Below are 20,262 nucleotides of genomic sequence, written 5' to 3' on the forward strand. Positions count from 1 at the left end.
AAATACAGTTCCCATACCAGGCAGTGATGCAGAGCCAGTCAGGATGCTCTCAATCGTGCCCCTGTAGAAAGTCCTTAGGATTTGGGGGCCCACACCAAACTTCTTCAACCGTCTGAGGTGAAGGAGGCGCTGTTGTGCTTTTTCACCACACAGCGGTATGTACAGACCACGTGAGGTCCTCGGTGATGTGGATGCTGAGGAACTTAAAGCTGTTCACTCTCTCGACCCCAGATCCATTGATGTCAGTAGGGGTTAGCCTGTCTCCATTCCTCCTGTAATCCACAACCAGCTCCTTTGTTTTGCGACATTGAGGGAGAGATTGTTTTCTTGACACCACTGTGTCAGGGTGATGACTTCTTGTAGGCTGCCTCGTTATTATTTGAGATTGGGCCAATCAATGTAAATTTAATTAGCAGATCGGAGCTGTGGGTGGTGACACGGTGATGGGTATACTGAGAGTAAAGGAGGACACACCCTTGAGGGGTTCCTGTGTTGAGGGTTAGAGGGGCAGAGGTGAGGGAGCCCACTCTTACCACCTGATGGCGATCTGACAGGAAGTCCAGGATCCAGCTACACAAGGCACCTTTCAAATAAGATGATCTGACCTTACCAGAAATCAAGACAATGCTTCCTTTAAGCTATCAGGGACACCAAGAGACAATACCAGTCCGAAAATCAAGTCCCAAACTATAGATCGGTTGTGGCAGGGATTGCATGCTAAAGCAGACAACAGCACATACTTTTCCTGTGAACTTAATGTATTCCATGCATATACTGAAGAGGACTGGAATGTCACCACCTACACTGACAGATTCCAGCACATTGAACCCACAGTCACCACCATTCACTTATTTTGTGTTACAGTTTCTTGAATTTATGGACTACACTGTACTGCTGCTGTAAAACAACACATTTCAAAGTAAATTTATTATCGAACTACACATATGTCACCACTTACAACCTGAGAGTCATTTACTCACAAGCACACTCAATAAATCCATTGTGGAATAATGCCCATAACCCGTGAAAGACTGTACCGACTTGGGCGTTCCACCAGAGTGCAAAATGCACAAACTGTGCAAATAGAAGACGAAAGAAATAATAACGATAAATATCAACAACTTAAGATAAAGAGCTCTTGAAAGCGAGTCCATAGGTTGTGGGAATATTTCAATGATGCAGCGAGTGAAGTTTTCCCCTCTGTTTCAGGAGCTTGATGGTTGAGGGGGAACAGCTGTTCCTGAACCTGGTGGTGTGGGATCAGAGACTCCTCTCCCCTGCTCCTGAAAGCAGCAGTGCGAATGGAGCGTGTCTTGGGTGGTGGGGGTCCCTGATGATGGAGATTGCTTTCCTGTGACAATCTTTTATGCCAATGGCAATAAACCTGTTTGGTGTCCCTGGCTAACAAACACAGAACATTATGGCACACTACAGACCTCAGGCCTATGAAGTTGTGCCAATCTTTTAACCTATCTAACCCTTCCCTCCTACATAACCCTTCATTTTTCTATCACATGTGCCTATCTAAGAGTTTCTTAAATGTCCCTAATGTATCTGCTTCTACCACCACTCACACAACCACCACTCTGTGTAAAGAACTTACCTCTGACATCCACCCCACACTTTCCTCCAATCACCTTAAATTACGCCCCCTGATATTAGGAATTTTTACCCTGCAGAGTAAGTCTCTGGCTGTCCACTCTAATGCCTTTTATCATCATGTACACATCTACCAAGCCACCTCTCATCCTCCACTCTAAAGAGAAAACCTCACTCATGCTATGTCCACACTAGACCGGATAATTTTGAAAACGCCGGTTTCACGTAAAAATGATAGGTGTCCACACCAGGTGTTTTAAAAAATATCTCTGTCCAAATTAAGATGAATATTTTGGCGAATCTCCTCCTACTGCACATGCACAGGACACATCTACCGAAAACAAGTAACATGTTTGGTGTCGAATCTCACTGTGAAAGACAGTGCGTTTGTTCAGTTACAGACCAGAAAAATTTAAATGACAGACAGGTTCTCACTCAGGAGGACTTAAAACTAAAAAAAAAAAATACTGGAGCGTATGGAGGCAAACAACAGGGAGTTCACGGACAGATTGACCTGGCTGACAACGAACATTGAAAAACTAACTCTGTTGCATTAATAAAGCACCTTGTTAAATGTGTAAAACACGTCTGCATCAGTGTTATCTTGTATTTCCATACAATGTTACATTAGGCTGTTACACATCTATCGTCAAAGTACTTGCATAAATAGGTAAACCACCTTCATATGAGCAAGGACAGAAAACAGGGCAATGAGAGTATACTTATTTATTCAGTAAGTTATGGGTCAAAGTATTTGGTGAGTACATTTCTAACTCTTCTAACTTCAGTCTCGTTGCTGTCTGTTCTGAAATTGTTAGGTTGTGTTCAAGAAAACAATGAAATGGCGCACTGCCGTCACCATCTGTTCCAGCACGTCATGACAGCGTTTTTATTTCTCTCCAGTTACCCCATCCACACTGCTCCAGCCAAGTGGAGTTTTCAAAATTACACACCCTGGAGAGTGTTTCTGAAAATCTCTGTTTTCAGGGGAGGAAAACGCCATTTTAGTGTGAACAGGGGTGGGGGGGGGGGGGTCAAAACAAAGAAAAAGCTTTGGTTACGGATTTATCCGATGTAGTGTGGATGTAGCCTCAATCTATCCTCATAAGGCATGCCCTGTAGTCCAGGCAGCACCCCGGCAAACATCCTCGGCAACTCTCTCGAGCTTCCACATCCTCACTATAATGAGGTAAACTGAACCAAACACAATATCCCAAGAGTGGACTAACCAGGGTTTTATGGAGCCCTGAGACTCTTGAACTCAATCGACCCCTCCCCCTGACTAATGAAGAGTTGTGCACCATATACCTTCTTAACAGCCCTCTCAACCGGTGCAGCAACACTGAGGAATCTGTAGACGTGAACTCCAAGTTCCCCTTGTTCCTCCACAGTGCTAAGAATCATGCCATTAACCCTGTATCCTGCCTTAAATTCAACCTTTCAAAATGAATTTCTCCACATGTGGATACTCTGCACTGTTTGGCTCTCCAGAAGCTCACCCACCCGGATACACCTCATGCCATTATAGTCATCGGGCCAATCTCCCACCACTGACCCTGGGCCCATTCTCACTGTACTAGTCTCGCACTAATGACAAAGAACAAACCTTTCCTAGTGCCTTTTCCTGCCTAACCCTCGAGCAGAAGCCTCAAACCCTCCACTCTAACACTGGTCCACTCACACAATGGTTGTTCCCGTTAAGTCTAACTTCTCTTTGTTAGCCATCACAAATTGCCTAATAAATCCCAATGACCGAATTCTGCCCAGAAGTCCCCAAAGGCCCACTCACTTTTTAAAACCTCGTGCTGGCTCTCCCCAAAACGAGTGACTGCTCGCGATGACTGCAGCCCGCTGATAGGTCCCGAGAGGCCCCATGCACATTGTAAATTTTGCGCTGGCTCAGCACAGATCGGCTGGCAAAGTATTTACAGACTCTCTCTGCTTCAACCTGCTTGGAGAGGACAACCATCATCTCAGAACTTCAGATTCTTGCTTAAGATGGTTCTGGTGAATCTCAGCAACCTCTGGCAAGAAAACAACTAAATACTTTGTTAATCACTTCTCCTGGACAACAATTTCAGCGTCAGGCCAAATCGAGACAGCGAGGTACAGAGCGTATCGAGGTGACTGAACCCGATGATTAGATGATGATTTTGAAAGAGTCGGAGTGTCGGGGCCCGAGACGAGTGATGGCCAATTCAGCTCATCGCTCTGCAAGGGTTTCCTGACTCCACACCAAACTAAGAGTCTGTGGATGGTCTAATTTAAATAGTTTAAAACACTATTGGCTTGCGCTTATTGTTTGTACAATTTGCAATTTTTCGTCTCTGCACACAGAGTGCTTTTTTTAAATGGGTTCTTTTGGATTTCTTTGTTTTGTGGCTGCCTGTACGGAGACATATCTCAAGGTTGATAATTATTGTACATTGAACTTTTAGAAAAAGGAAAAACAAGGTAACGTGCCTTAGTGACTACTGCCCATTGGCTGACATCCATCATGAAGTGCTTCAAGAGGATGGTAATGGGACACAGCAACTCCAGTCTTCCAGACAACCTCGACCTATTGCAATCTGACAACCAACGAAAAAGGCCTATAGTGGACACCATCTCCCTGGCCCTGTACTCATTTTTGAGAGCATCTAGATGGGTAAAGACACCTACTCTACCTATCTACCTATATACTATAATTCAAAGCAAACTCGTCTCCAAACTCCTTGACCCGAGACTGCTTTGCAACTGGATCTTTGACTTCCCTCCAGCAAGGATGGGCAGCAACACCTTCGCAATGGTTACTATGTCCTCAGCCCCCAACTCGATCCCCTCCACACTGTCTATAGTTTATCGTACCACCAGAGTGGGCCAAATTACAAGTAATGACAATTAAGAGTACAGAAAGGAGACAGAGTGGCTAGCGACGTGATGTCAGGACAACAAGCTTTCTCAATGTCAGCGACACAGAAGTGCTGGTCATTGACCTCAGAAAGGAGGGGGTGCACATGCTCCTCTTTACATCAATGGTGTGAGGTCGAGAGTGTGGAGAGTTTCAGGTTCCTGAGAATTAACATCACAAATAGTCTGTCCTGTTCCAACCACATTGAAGCCACGTCCAAGGAAGAGCTCTGGCACCTCTAATTTCACAGGAGGCTAAAGAAACCTGGCATGTGGCCTTTGACCCTCACCAAAGAAAGCTTCCCACCCAGAGGCATCAGAGACAACTGCAGAAGGTTGTGACCACAGCTCGGCACAATTTGGGAACCAGCTTGCCCTCCGAAGATTTTCTACTCATCTCGCTCCCTCAGAAAAGCAACCAGCATAAGCAAAGAGCCCACCCCACCTGGCCATTGACTCTCCCCCTCCCCTTCCACCAAGCAGAAGATACAAAAGCCTGAAACCATGTCCCACTAGGCTCAAGGGCAATTACTATCCCTCTGTAAATAAGCCTATTGAATGGCTCCTTAGGAAAATAACATGGACTCTCACAACCTGTGTGTAAAGACCTTGCTCCTTATCGGCTACCTCCACTACACTCTCCAACTAAAATGCTTCAGTCTGCATCCTGTTGTTTTACCTTGTACTACCTCAATGCTTTGTTGTAATTAATTGATCTGTAAGAATGCTATGCAAGACAAGTTTTTCCACTGTGTCTCAGTATATGTGACAATATTTTTTTGCCTGTGTGGCTTGGACCAGAACCATTCCCTTTGTTGACCTTCATGCCTGCTTTCTCGGACTTTTCATTTCCCCATCAGTTCCAGTACTTAGCATGTAATACTTACATATCAGTGCTCCATTTCATGTTAGAAACTTCTCAACAATGAGGAGCGTTTGAAGGCTCTGGGCCTGTACTTGCTGGAATTTAGAAGAATAAAGGGGGATCTCATTGAAACATACTGAACATTGAAAGGCGTAGATAGAGTGGATGTGCAGAGGAGGTTTCCTGTAGCGGGGGGGGAGGGGGTCTAAGACCAGAGGATAACCTCAAAATAGGAAAAATGTCAATTTAGAACAGAGATGAGGAGGAATTTAAAGTGCAGGCTGGTAAGTTCTTGATGAGGACATCAAAGGTTACGGGGAGAAGGCAGGAGAATGGGCTTGAGAGGGATAATAAATCAGCCATGATTGTATGGCAGGGCAGACTCAATAGGCCAGATGACCCAATTCTGCTCCCAAGTCTGTAGTCTTCTTTCTTACTCTTAGCTTTCCACATGAACTAACCTGCCAGGTTTGGCAATGCCACATGACTGCACGGGTACTCAAGCAAGATACCAAGGAAAACCGTCACCATGATGGGTAAACCTCTCTTTCAGCAGAATACTGGCCTCAGAGACCCAGAACTATGATCACTCCTCCTTTTTGTTGTGAAGTTCATCCAGTGAGACCACAATTCAAGACTTAGCTAACCACGAGATCTCTCTTGCAACAACGTTAGTCAGCGCTATCTAACCGATCCCCTTGTCACTCACTTCTGTAGCGAAGGTCATGTGTTGCAGCAACTACAAAGAGTTGGAGGTAAGAGAAATTATGCTGAGGAATCAGATTTATCACAGTTTGCAATCCTTTAGTTCAATTCACAGCAACTTCCCCATACTATCAAACAAAAGAAAAGGGGGACTTTATAAAAAAACAACCTTCCCCTTTTCAGTCATTCCCACTTGGCCAAGTAATCTCCGGGCATGCTGCCACTGCCCAACCGTACTCTATCAGTCACATTTATCAGAACTGTTGAGAGAATTCGTCTTTAAGGCAGGATCTGATGAAATGTCTGTGCTCTTAAAATATGAGACAAGGACTTAAAAAAAACCACACACACACACACAAATAGAAAGCTAGAAATTAGCAATTGCAACAGTCTTTGATCTTCAAGATCAAGAGACTGAAAAACTCGAGCTCCTCTACGGCTTCTTTATCACTGAATCCAGATATTTAGCACTCATTTCAAGAGGACTAGAATATAACAGCAAGCGTGTAATGCTGAGGATTCACAAGGCATTGGTGAGACCGCACTTGGGGTATGTGAGCAGTTTTGGGCCCCTTAGATAAGAAGGGATGTGCAGGCATTGGAAAGAGCTCAGAGACGGCACGTTGGGGGGGGGGGGGGGGGGGAGAGAGGGGGAGTCCAGGAATGTAAGAATGTAAGGGTTAATGTACGAGGAGCATTTGATGGTTCTGGGCCTGTACTCCCTGGAGTTCAAAAGAACAAGGGGAAGGCCAATCGAATATTGGAAGGCCTAGCAAGATTGGATGCGGAGGGCAACACACAAAATGGTGGAGAAACTCAGCAGGCCAGGCAGCATCTGTGGAAAACAGTAAATGGTCTATGTTTCAGATCTGTGTGTGTTGCTTTGAATTTCCAGCACCTGCAGATTTTCTTGTGTTTGGATGTGGAGAGGATATTTCCTACAGTGGGGGAGTCTAGGATCAGCAGGCACAACCTCAGAATACAAGGATGCCCCTTTAGAAAAAAAACAGAAGAATTTCTATAGCCAGAGGGTGGTAAATCTGTGGAATTCATTGCCATAGACAGTTGTGAGGGCCAAGTGATTGAGTATATTTAAACCGGAGGTTGGCAAGTTCTTGATTAGTAGGAGTGTCAAAGGTTACAGGAGAATGAGGTTGAGAGGGATAATAAACCAGCCATGATGGAATGGCAGAGCAGACTTGATGGACTGAATGGTCTCATTCTGCTCCAATGTCATACAATCACATGGTCTTATACTCTGAGGAACTCTGGCCGTGGGTAAACCCACAATCAATGCACAAAATGCCTCAGAATGTAAGATTCAAGGAAGAAACTAAACATTGTGCAATAAGGTTCCCAATGAGAGACAAACAGGACAAAGAAAATGCAGAACTACAGTCAAGAACCTGCGAGTGGGTAGAGATGTCAGAACAATGGATAAAATAATTAAAACTGTTGACTCTTGTGCGTTCATGAAGGAGGCGCTAGAATAATTTATGGAGAATGTGAGGTGTGCTTTAAAACTAGTGTGACTATGGTAATTATTAACATGGCTGCAGTATACAGCACAGGAAAGTCTTGAAGTTAGGGCTCCTGATAGAAGCTCACACTGAAGATGGGGTAGTGAATAATCTCTTTATGAAGGGTCAGGATGAAAATTTTTCATTCGCATCTAGCATCACTAACAGCAAGGTAACAGGAGGACTGCTTCACAACACAGTGGAATGCTCTGCACTTTACCCTTTCCCCAGTTAAACCGGGTCGATCTTATCTGGTCCCTCAAGTCAAGTCACTTTTATTGTCATTTCAACCATAACTGCTGGTACAGTACATAGTAAAACTGAGACAACATTTTTCAGGACCATGGTGTTACATGACAGTACAAAAACTAGACTAAACTACATAAAAAACAACAGAGAGAAAAAAAAACTACACTAAACTACAGACCTACACTGGAATGCATAAAGTGCACAAAACAGTGCAGGCATTACAATAAATAATAAACAGGACAGTAGGGCAGTAAGGTGTCAGTCCAGGCTCTGGGTATTGAGGAGTCTGATGGCTTGGGGGAAGAAACTGTTACATAGTCTGGTCGTGAGAGCCCGAATGCTTCGGTGCCTTTTCCCAGATGGCAGGATGGAGAAGAGATTGTATGAGGGGTGCGTGGGGTCCTTCATAATCCTGTTTGCCTTGCGGATGCAGCGTGTAGTGTAAATGTCCGTGATGGCGGGAAGGGAGATCCCGTTGATCTTCTCAGCTGACCTCACTATCCGCTGCAGGGTCTTGCGATCCAAGATGGTGCAATTTCCGAACCAGGCAGTGATGCAGCTGCTCAGGACGCTCTCAATACAACCCCTGTAGAATGTGATGAGGATGGGGGGGCGGGAGATGGACACCACCTCTGATCAAGAAAGCACAGCAACCTCACACTTCCTGGAGAGATTGAGGCATACGAGGCTCCCCCCGCCCCATTCTAAACAACTTTTACAGGAACAGCATCGAGAATCTCCTGACCAGCTATATCTACATCTGGTAGGGGAACTGCAAGGCGTCTAACCACAAGGACTGCTGAGAGAATCATCAGGGTCTCTCTTCCACCCCTCGTAGATATTTATCCAGAGTACAGTGTATGCAGGACCCTTGGCATTGTCAAGGATCCCCAACCATCTGGTGTGAGGTACCATAGCTTTAGGACAAGAACTGTTAGGATGGAAACAGCCTCTTCCCCCAGGCTGAGAGACTATTGAACTCCCTGCCACCAACCAGGCCTCAACACATATGAAGCACCAGTGGTGTTATACTGTTTACTTTTTAAGCTTGTGTCATAAATGCATATTGTGATTTGTTAATTTATTTGTGGTAATATTACTTGTGTTCTGTGAGAGTATATGCACTGTAATGTGCACCTTGGTTCGGAGGAATGTTGTTTTGTTTGGCCTTGAGCTGACGTGTCTACAAAATCTAAAGGACAACAGTTCTGTGAGGCTTCCAGACTCACAATTTCAACACCAGAGAGCTCACTTCCTCAAATGGCTCAGTGGGGATATTCCAACGCCTTCTGTCCAGCTATCGACCGACTCTTGCAAAGTTGCAAGTGAAGAGAAGCACGATAACAAAACTATAGAAATACCCATTAAATATACACTCAGTGACCACTTTATTAGCCACCTCTTGTACCTAATAAAGTGACCACTGTGTGTATATGTTTGTGATCTTCTGCTACTGTAGCCCATCCACTTCGAGCTTTGATGTGTTGTGCATTCAGAGATGCTCGTCTGCACACCACTGTTGTAACACTTGGTTAATTGAATTACTGTCGCCTTCCTGTCAGCTTGAACCAGTCTGGCCATTCCCCCCTGCCCCCCCACAGAACTGCCAATCACTGGATTTTGTTTCTGTTTTTCCCACCCCATTCTCTGTAAACTCTAGAGCAGGGGTTTCCAACTTTTTTAAAAAATGCTATGGACTCCTACTATTAACCAAGGGGCCTGTGGACCCCAGGATGGGAACCCTGCTTGAAAGGCTGCCATGCATAAAAATCACAGGAGATCAGCAGTTTCCAAAATACTCAACCACCCCATCTGGCACTGACAATCATTCTACAGTCAAAGTTACTTAGATCACATTTCTTCCCCAGTCTGATGCTTGGTCTGAACAACAACTGAACCTCTGTCAGTTGTCAAGATATATGTCCTTCTTCCAAGAAAATAGATAAAACTTTGCATCACTTCAACTGCTAACTGTTTTTCCACTAGACTCTGAAAAACAACTTTGCTTATTGACTGTCATTACTACGGCTCCCACCAACAAGAGCCAGTTTTTTTAAAACAAAAGTTAATTCACTAACAAAAAAAACTATACAGTAGGCAAGGCATGATAACTATTTACAATTTCAAATTAAAATGCACATTTTAAATGTTGTGCCCTTAGAGACTGCGAGCTCCTTCTCCACAGACACTCGGACACAGACATGCCAGAAGAGGGACAGGCAATCAGCTCAGGCAGAGCCTTTGACTGCCTGTGAATCGGCAGGCTGGCCAGGCCCAGGAGCAAGCCGGCCAGGAGATCCCCCGAGCGACTCACACCAACCCCACTGCCCCCCTCACACTGGGGGGCAGGAAATCAGGACTCTGTGGGGAGGGGGGGGTGTCCAAAGTGCAGCCAGAACTTGTGGAGCAGCACCTTCAGACTCCATGTTATACTTGGTCACCTACCTTGGTGTGAACCGTGAATTTAACCTTTTCTCTCTCACTGAGCGCGTCAGGAATGTCAACCAGCATTAAGGGCTCTCCTTCCATGGATACTGAAGCCATCTGAAATTTTTAAAAGAGGACATTTACTTTCACTGCAATGCAGATTACCAGAGCAAGCAATTAGGTTTGAACTTAACCTGTGAGGATTTAGATTGAGTGTAAATAGGGGATAGGGGAGGGCACTGTTTGCCAAGTACTCAGTGGGCCAAGGGGCCCGCTTCCATGATGTATACAGTCGCCCTCCTTATCCGCGGGGGATTGGTTCCAGGACCCCCCTGCGGATACCAAAAAACGCAGATGCTCAAGTCCATTATTTAACCTGTCCCAGTACGGTGGTCTTCAGGACCCAGCGGAACCCCGGACTTTATTGAACATGTTCAGTGCAGTGGACTTTAGGACCTGGCAGTGCAGCTCTGAATCCGCAGTGTTTCTGTTCACGAAAATAATCACAATTGAAAATAAGGTGGAAGTAATAAAGCGATCAAAAAGAGGTGAAACGCCATTGGTCATTTGAAAAGCGTTAGGCTACAATCGGTCAATGATTGGAACAATTTTAATGGAACATGTGAAAGGCCTGCCCCGATGAAAGCTACAATTATTACTAAGCAACGCAGGTTTAATTATAGAAATACATATGTTTCTTATGTTTCTTAAGTGTTTTATATGCATAGAAAGGTAAAATATGTACTATATACTAAAAAAAAGTTTGACTAACTGACGCTAAATAATACCAGATGTACCTGTTCTGACTCCTAATCTGACTTCAAGATGGACTCAGGAACGGAACTCATTCATAACCCGGGGACTGCCTGTAGTTAGAAGTTAGAATTAGAATAGTACAGCTCATTACAGGCCCTTCGGCCTACAATGTTGTGCTGACCTTCAAACCCTGCCTCACATATAACCCCCCCCACCTTAAATTCCTCCATATACCTGTCTAGCAGTCTCTTAAACTTCACTAGTGTATCTGCCTCCACCACTGACTCAGGCAGTGCATTCCACACACCAACCACTGAGTGAAAAACCTTCCTCTAATATCCCCCCTTGAACTTCCCTCCCCTTACCTTAAAGTCATGTCCTCTTGTGGAGGAAGTGGTGCCCTGGGGAAGAGGCGCAGGCTGTCCACTCTGTCTATTCCTCTTAATATCTTGTACACCTCTATCATGTCTCCTCTCATCCTCCTTCTCTCCAAAGAAGAAAGCCCTAGCTCCCTTAATCTCTGATCATAATCCATACTCTTTAAACCAGGCAGCATCCTGGTAAATCTCCTCTGTACCCTTTCCAATGCTTCCACATCCTTCCTATAGTGAGGTGACCAGAACTGGACACAGTACTCCAAGTGTGGCCCAACTAGAGTTTTATAGAGTTGCATCATTACATCGCGTCTCTTAAACTCTATCCCTCGACTTATGAAAGCAAACACCCCATAAGCTTTCTTAACTACCCTATCTACCTGTGAGGCAACTTTCAGGGATCTGCGGATGTACCCCCAGATCCCTCTGCTCCTCCACACTACCAAGTATCCTGCCATTTACTTTGTACTCTGCCCTGGAGTTTGTCCTTCCAAAGTGTACCACCTCACACTTCTCTGGGTTGAACTCCATCTGCCACTTCTCAGCCCACTTCTGCATCCTATCAATGTCTCTGTGCAATCTTCGACAATCCTCTACACTATCTACACCACCACCAACCTTTGTGTCATCTGCAAACTTGCCGACCCACCCTTCCACCCCACATCCATGTCGTTAATAAAAATCACAAAAAGTAGAGGTCCCAGAACAGATCCTTGTTGGACACCACTAGTCATGACCCTCTAATCTGAATGTACTCCCTCCACCACAACCCTCTGCCTTCTGCAGGCAAGCCAATTCTGAATTCACCTGGCCAAACTTCCCTAGATCCCATGCCTTCTGAATAAGCCTACCATGTGGAACCTTGTCAAATGCCTTACTAAAATCCATGTAGATCACATCCACTGCACTTCCCTCATCTATATGCCTGGTCACCTCCTCAAAGAACTCTATCAGGCTTGTTAGACATGATCTGCCCTTCACAAAGCCATGCTGACCGTCCCTGATCAGACCATGACTCTCTAAATGCCCATAGATCCTATCTCTAAGAATCTTTTCCGACAGCTTTACCACCACAGACGTGAGGCTCACTGGTCTATAATTACCTGGACTATCCCTACTATCTTTTTTGAACAAGGGAACAACATTCGCCTCCCTCCAATCCTCCGGTACCATTCCCATGGACAACGAGGACATAAAGATCCTAGCCAGAGGTTCAGCAATCTCTTCCCTTGCCTCGTGGAGCAGCCTGGGGAATATTCTGTCAGGCCCTGTACTTTTTGTTCTTTTGTACAGTTTGTACTTTTAAGTCATTTCTAGATTACTTATAATACCTAATACAATGTAAATAGTTGTTATACTGTATTGTTTATGGAATAATGAGAAGAAAAAAGTCTGCACATGCTCAAACAACAATTGCTGGAGAGAGAACTTCCGGGTTTTCCTGATCCATGGTTGGTTGAATCCGCGGATAAGGAGGGCCGACTGTAACTGTAATTTTACTCAATATACATTCCCCTTGAACCCACTGATTTTATTGCAATACCAGGCACTGCTTCAGTCCAAAACGTCGCCTGTTTACTCTTTCCCGTAGATGCCCAGTTCCTCCAGCATTTATGTTACTAACTCAGTTTGCTCACTATATTATCTCCAATAGAACTGCGGAATGGTAGAGTTTGGTTATAAAAATTTTACTCTTAAAATCGGAATTAATAATTAATTATTCTAATCAGTTCTAACTAATAATTTGAAAGACAAATCATGATTCTATCTCGCCAAAATCGACTGAGTGGTAAAACTGGTTTTTAATAGATAGTCTCAGGTGTTTGGTTTTATTTACTCGTTCTTTTATTTGCACAGCGTCTCTTCTTTTTCCACATTGGTTGCTTGCCAGTCTGTGTGTGCAGTTTTTCCACTAATTCAATTGTAGTTCTCTGTTTGACTGTGAATGCCTGCAAGAAAATGAATCTCATGGTGAGACGTACGCCCTTGGATAATAAATTTACTTTGAATCGAGGCAGTGGTGAGGGAGAGGCGAGGTGTTAATCCAAATCAAGATGCAGATGGTCCCATGACATCAGCACACCAGGTTCAGTAGGATCTTTCCATGCAACTCCACAGCAGTAATAACACTTCAGGAATAACCGTGTTGACACAAAGCACTAGCGTGCTTCAGGGGTGGTGCAGATGTGAGGAGGGCTTAAAAGATGCCCCCCCCACACAGAAGTGGTTGAGGCATTCTGCATTTGTTTACAACTGCTGTACCAGCGAGCGAAGCTACAGAAGGCACTGCACTCACACAGGGGAGCAGCACTTGCTACCATCAGCTCACAGTTCACTTAGAACTCCCTCTCCAGCAGAGGAACACGAAACCGCTACCTGAAACCTCTACGTCAAACGCTGCCGCAGGAAAGCAGCATCCACCATCAGGGTCTCTCTTCTCACTGCTGCCATCAAGGTGGTATGGGAGCCTCAGGACTCTCACCACCAGTCACTACCCCTCAATCACCCTGAACCAAAGGTTCACTTGCACCATCATTAAAATGTTCCCACAACCACTAGACTCACTTTCACAGACTTCATCCCATGCCCCTTGAAATTTATTGCTTTTTTCCCTAGTTGATAATAAATTTGCTTTGAAATTTTGAAATCGTGCAAATGAAAATAGTGTTTTCTTGAGCAACGGCCAAGCAAAAGGATCTTGACCCAATTCACGTTAGGTTGTACCATGTACCGTCGCATGGCTTTGACAGGTGAAGTTACTCATGTCATCCCATGTGAAAGAAGCATCTACACCCAGAATTTAGCTTGGCACTGCTAAGGGCAAGAGGGAATTATCACAATCCCCACGGTAAAAAGAAAATGCACTTGCTGATCTCAACAGCTGACGTTATACAGCTTTACTCACCATAGACATTCACACGTGCTAGGAATTTGTTGTGTTGTGTTGATCAGGGGTCAACATGCAACAAAACAACATTCAACAATTATAAAAGAATTATATGAAACATAAAGTTAGATGTTAAAGTACATAGATGAAATAAAATATGCACAAATTCATGTATTGTGAGAGGGTTCTGCACCTAACCATACAGTAATGGCTGATGTGAGGATGCTTTCTGTGATGGCAGTGTAGAATTACACCAGGATGCTCTGGAGAAGATAGAAACTTATCAGCTGTCTCAACAAGTACATCCTCTGCTGAGCCTTTTTGTTAAAGGAGGAGATAAAGGATTTTCCCACATGACATCCTGTGAAATGATGATGGTCAAGAATCTGAATGTAGAAACAGTGCTGACTGTAGAGTTGTGATGAGGAGTGGGTGGAGAGGAGGCACATCTCTCTTGAAGCTAATATGCGTCTCCACAGTTTTGAGAGTGTTCAACTCTGAGTTGTTGTGATTGCACCAGGACACCGGCTTGGATTTGGATTTGTTGCCTCTGGTGATTAGTCCAATGACAGTCCGCAAACTTTATCAGTTTAATTGATGATTCACTGGAGACATAGTCACTGGTGTATAGAGAAAACAGAAGTGAGAGAATACACCCCTGTTGCACACCAGTGCTGAGTGAGCAGGATATGAGGATGTTCCACATACTGCCTCTGGTCAGGAGAGGAAATTCACCAACCAGCCAGTCAAAAAATTCAAAATCCCGATTAAAAGCATGAAAAATTTAAAAAAAACATTTGTCAGCCTTTCCACACACATGTATCATGCCACAGCTGTTTCTACCCTAGCTAACCGTAAACATTAACACATTATAATTGGCAATCAGACAACTGCAGATGCTAGAAATCTAAACAGACAGGATCTTTGGCACAAAATGACAATTCTGTTTCTTTTTCCACAGATGCTGCCCAGCCTTAGCATTTCCTACACCTTGTGATTTTATTTCACATTGTACAAGACATTGGCGAGGCCGGATTTGGAATATTGTGTGCAGTTCTGGTCACCTACCCACGGGAAAGATGTCACTGGGATTGGAAGGGTACTGCTGAGAAAATTTACAAGGCTGTTGCTGGGACATGAGGACCTGAATTATAGGGAAAGATTGAATAGGTCAGGACATTTTTCCCCTGGAGTGTAGGAGAATTTGGGGAGATCTGATAGAAGTACACAAAATTAGAGCATTATAGAAGGGGTAAACTCCTCCATGGATGGACCCAAGTCCAGTTGTGGAAGGTGGAGGGTTAGGCATGGGCTAGCAATCTCATCACACAAAAACCCAGAGCTACAGAAACAACAGCAGCTCCAAAGATCTCGTCCCTGAGAGAGGAATGACTCCGTATTAAGTCATGAAGTAAAAGCAGAGCCTTTTATTAGCCCAGGACAGAGGACTCCAGCAAGCTGTTGTTGGCAGCCTATGCCCCAGTGGGGGTGGTGGGCTTAAGAATAGACAGGGGTAAATGCAAGCAGGTTCTTCCCCCCCCCCACTGAAGTTGGGCAAAATTAGGACTCAAGGCCATGGGTTAATGGTGAAAGGTGAAATATTTAAGGGGGAATGTTTTCACTCATGGTGGAGTGAGCTCCCAACAGAACTGATGGATGCAGGTTTGATTGCAACACGCAAGAGAAGTTTGGATTGGAGGGGGATGGATGGCTTTGATCCCGATGCGAGTTGAAGAGACTACGCATGGACTAGATCTGCCAAAAGCCCTGTTTCTCTGCTGTTATTCTACATGACTGACTCTACAGTAGGCAGCCTTGATGTCAAATGACTAATCATCACAAAAGAATTGTTGTATTATGTAGTCTTCCAAAATGATGTTTCAAAATATTGATAGATTCAGGTGTAGAATTGTTACTTTCTTGTGTTTGACTTTCTAATGCTTGTTTGTATTTTTATAAAATCACCAATATACACAACCACCTTATCAGGTACACCTGCCCGTTAGTGCAAGTATCTAATCAGCCAATCATGTGGCAGAACTCAACACACAAAAGCATGCAGGCATGGTCAATAGGTTCAGCTGTTGTTCAGCCCAAACATCAAAATGGGGAAGAAATGTGATCTAAATGACTTTGATTGTGTTGTCACATGTGGTGGTTTGAGTATCTCAGAAACTGCTGAATCCTAGGATTTTCATGAACAGTCTTTAGAGTTTACAGAGAATGGTGTGAAAAGCAAAATAGCATGGAGTGAACAGTGGTTCAGTGGGTGAAAATGCCTGTCAATGAGAGAGGTCGGTGGAGAATGACCAGACTGGTTCAAGCTGACAGGAAAGCAACAGTAACTCAAATAACCATGTGTTACAACTGGTGTGCAGAGGAAATAGACAATAGTCTCTAAACAGACAACACATCAACCTTGAAGTGGAGGGGTTACAAGAGGTCTCTAATAAAGTGGCCACCGAGTGCACGTGTGACTGTTACGTGATTTTTTCAGTAGCTGCAGTTGGCTTTGTAATTTTATGGAAACCTGCATCAGTGATGGTGTCACCACATGACTTGAATCTGGCTACTCACGATTAGCCTTATCAATGGAATTCACTTTTGCCTGTCTGATATAAAACCCCATCTCCTTTGTCTGATCTCTTTCCCCTGCTCTTCTCTCTTTCCCTTTACTGTTTGTTCTCTCGCACCATGTTTTGTCCTTTCTATTCTCCATTCTTGTAACACTTAATAAAATGATTGTAAGCAACAAATTTTACACAAGACAAAATGATAGAGGAACTCAGCAGGTCAGGCAGCATCTATGGAGAGGAACAGACAGTCAACGTTTTGGGTTGAGGCCCTTCAGGACTGCAGAATCACTTGTGTTTATGTACCCAACAAGTTTTATGGTTCATTCTGAACTTACAAAGAATGATTGGATCACAACAGCATCAAGATCCAACAGCGCTTCAGATCTAGTTAAGTACTTCTGAATTGTTACCCTCTGTAATATAAAAAACAGTTGTTTTCTGCCACAATAGGCCTTCAAAGTGATAATAATCAAATACCCTTTTAAATAAAATATTGGGTGGCAGGGTGGAGATGCATTGCTACCAAAGGAGGTGAAAGGCGCTTCTTCCCTCTGCTAGCCTGCAGGTGACCTTTGGACAAGGTGAAGTCAAGGGAGCAGATGGTGGATGGTCATATGAGCAGCTGGTACATATCGTGCAACCACTGGCGCCAAGCAAACAATCTCTGAAGAACACCGATAATGTCTAGGTCACCCCGTCTTGCAAAGACACTGCCCAGAAGGTAGCAATGGCAAACCACTTCTGTAGAAAAAAATTGCCAAGAACAATCATGATCAAGGAAAGACCATGATTGCCCAAGTCATACAACATGGCACATAATGAAGATATGAAAAAAAATCACTAAAATGTTTAATTATTTGCCAGGAACTTGTTTAATTTCCCTGCTTCCCTTCCAAAGAATGGAATACAAAATAATTCTAGCCATTATGAATGATTGTCGAGCATATCACCAAGAGAACCTCCACAACTAGAATCATAGTTTTATCTTTGCACCCACAAACAGGAGTTTGGGTTTAACATCGCGTTTTGAAAATAAAGGTATCTTCTGTTTGCAATTCTCCACTGAACTCTGCTAACAGGCAACATAGGTTTTGCTGGAGCTGAACCCAGGGCACTGGTATGGTCAACTGCCCAGCAAAACTGACAACGGCTCAAATACCATGGAGCCATTGCAAATCCTACATATCCAAGATGGATGATGAAGATCAAGCTGAGGAGCAAGAATGGAGAAAGAACGGGCCTTGAGTTATAAGAAAAAGTTGATTTTATACTCTGGAGCTTAGGAGAATGGAGGGGGGTGGGGAGGAAGATTTGATAGAGATATAAGGGAATGGCTAGGACAAATGAAAGCAGGCTTTTTCCACTGAGGTTGTAACAGACTAGAACCCAGAGTGCCTAGGTTAAGGGTGAAAGGTGAGAAGCTTAAGGGGGTGGTGAGTGTGTGAAAGGAACAGCCAGCTGAAGTGGTGGATGCAGGTTCGATTTCAACACTGAAGAGAAGCTTGGACAGGACATGGATGGTTGGGGATGGGGTGAGGGGTGGCTATGGTCTAGGAGTCAATGGGACTAGGCAGAATAAACGTTCACCATGGACTTGGTAGGATAGAGGGCCCGTTTCTAAGCTGCAGTGTTCCATGACTCTGAAAATGGCTTCTACCAGAATTTTGTATTTACAGCATTGAAACAGACTAGTGTTTATGGTTCAGCCCAACCTCCTCCCAGTGTTGTTCGTCTAACCCCATTGGAATATCCTGTTTATCACCCCCCCCCCCCCATGTGCTTGTTAACCCATGCTTTTCCATTGTTCTGGATGACAATGTTTCACCCTCAGTCAAATCAGTGAACCAGCAGCAGGAACCTCTACCCAGTTACCTCTTCCCGCCAACTAGCCTGCTGAGGTCAGCGCCGGCCTGGGAATCAGGTCACAGGAAAAGGCCGTTCAGCCCGTCCTAGTTCATAAACCGTTACTCTGCCTAGTCCCACAAGTCCCATAAGTCTCCCTAGGGACCACAGCCCTCCATAACCCTCCGACCCCAGACGTTCACTTTGCCCGTCCCATTAGGTAGAAGAATTAAAAGACTGAAAGTACCACCAGGATCAAAGACAGCTCTGTTACTAGTACGATAAGATGGACCCTTAGCTTCACAATCTATCTCACCGTGGTCCTTGTCTGCCTGCACCGTTCTCTGTAACTGCGTTCCCTGTACTATCTCAATTTACAGATGGATGGCATGCAAATCAAAATTATTTTCACCGTACTTCAGAAGATAGGACAACAATAAGCCAATTCATCCTTTTATCAAGCTCTTGTAAACATACAGGAGAACACTCAGATCGCTGTGTATTTCGGAGTTCCACCATCTTTCTCGTTTAATTATTTTACTTCTCCAACTAAAGTAGGGAATTTCAAATTTTCTCCAAGTTATACTGTACCGGTTTGATCTACGCCCACTCACCTAACGCAACTATATTCTTTTTAACCGCCTTAGACATTTGTCATTACTTTACTCTGTTATCTTTATGCCAATGCAGTACTTAGATACCAAAAACAGATGCCTTAACAGCATACATCAAATTCAGAGCCTTAAATGAAAATGGATGCATGGTTCTGGACACGGGAACCGCATAATTCCATCAAGATGTCACAACACAGCAGCACCGCTGCTGACTCCTGTCTCCACGATTAAAATATTCACTAGAGTCCGAAAAAGTTGTTAAAACCAGCAACAAGTTTTCAATCATGAGCAGAACGTGGGGTGGAGCTTTAACCCAACTTGTTATATCGGTTGCAAGAATGTCTGCTTTTTTTTTCATTGCAAAGAACGACTGAATGTGCAATGACATCCGACCGTTCATTAGAAAGATACAGCTTACATCCGCAAACGTTCAATTCCATCTCATTTGTGTTGAGACTTGTGGTTGACTAAATTTCGCCCAGTCCCTTAACTTGCATTAGACGTTATTTATGAACAAGCAGGAAACGACTAGTTTACAACCCACACCTCACATACCTTATTACTCTCACTTAGGTCAGCTGGGCTATCAGACATCGCTCCCTCTTGCAAAAAAAGAGAGAAATCAACCCTAATACATGCAACCCAAATGCCGTGGTAAACGTGGAACGAAGTTAAACTTAACCCCCAGCAAACAAAACTCCACTGACACTCCGCTCGACTCTGAGCGAGGTCCCGCCTTTATCACCTTCTCATTGATGCGGCGACCGGGCGGTTCTCAGAGGTCTGGCTCTACTATTGGTCCAATGCACCATCAATCAATCGGAGACTACGGCGGTAGGGTGAAAAAAAGTACAATGGAAATCCGCCCGCCCTTTGCGTCCACGGACTCCTCCTCCAGGAGTTTAATGACGTAAGCAGCGGCTTCCGCGCCATGATTTGTGGTAAGTGTAGTCCTGTGG

At 44.3% G+C, this 20,262-nt stretch overlaps 1 protein-coding gene across 1 annotated transcript in view; it reads right to left on the reverse strand.

The window, feature by feature from the left end:
• The window catches only part of snx5 (sorting nexin 5), a 72,901-nt gene extending 52,874 nt beyond the window's left edge, over positions 1 to 20,027 (reverse strand). Inside the window, exons 1-2 of the mRNA XM_059986436.1 lie at positions 19,859 to 20,027; positions 10,273 to 10,371 (exon numbers count right to left, since the gene is read on the reverse strand). Coding sequence (XP_059842419.1) covers positions 10,273 to 10,371; positions 19,859 to 19,897 — 138 coding nt within the window. The 5' untranslated portion in view covers positions 19,898 to 20,027. The remainder of the gene's footprint in view (positions 1 to 10,272; positions 10,372 to 19,858) is intronic.
• Positions 20,028 to 20,262: the final 235 nt, after the last annotated feature.

Source organism: Hypanus sabinus, chromosome 12, assembly GCF_030144855.1.
Source record: "Hypanus sabinus isolate sHypSab1 chromosome 12, sHypSab1.hap1, whole genome shotgun sequence".
NCBI lineage: Eukaryota > Metazoa > Chordata > Chondrichthyes > Myliobatiformes > Dasyatidae > Hypanus > Hypanus sabinus.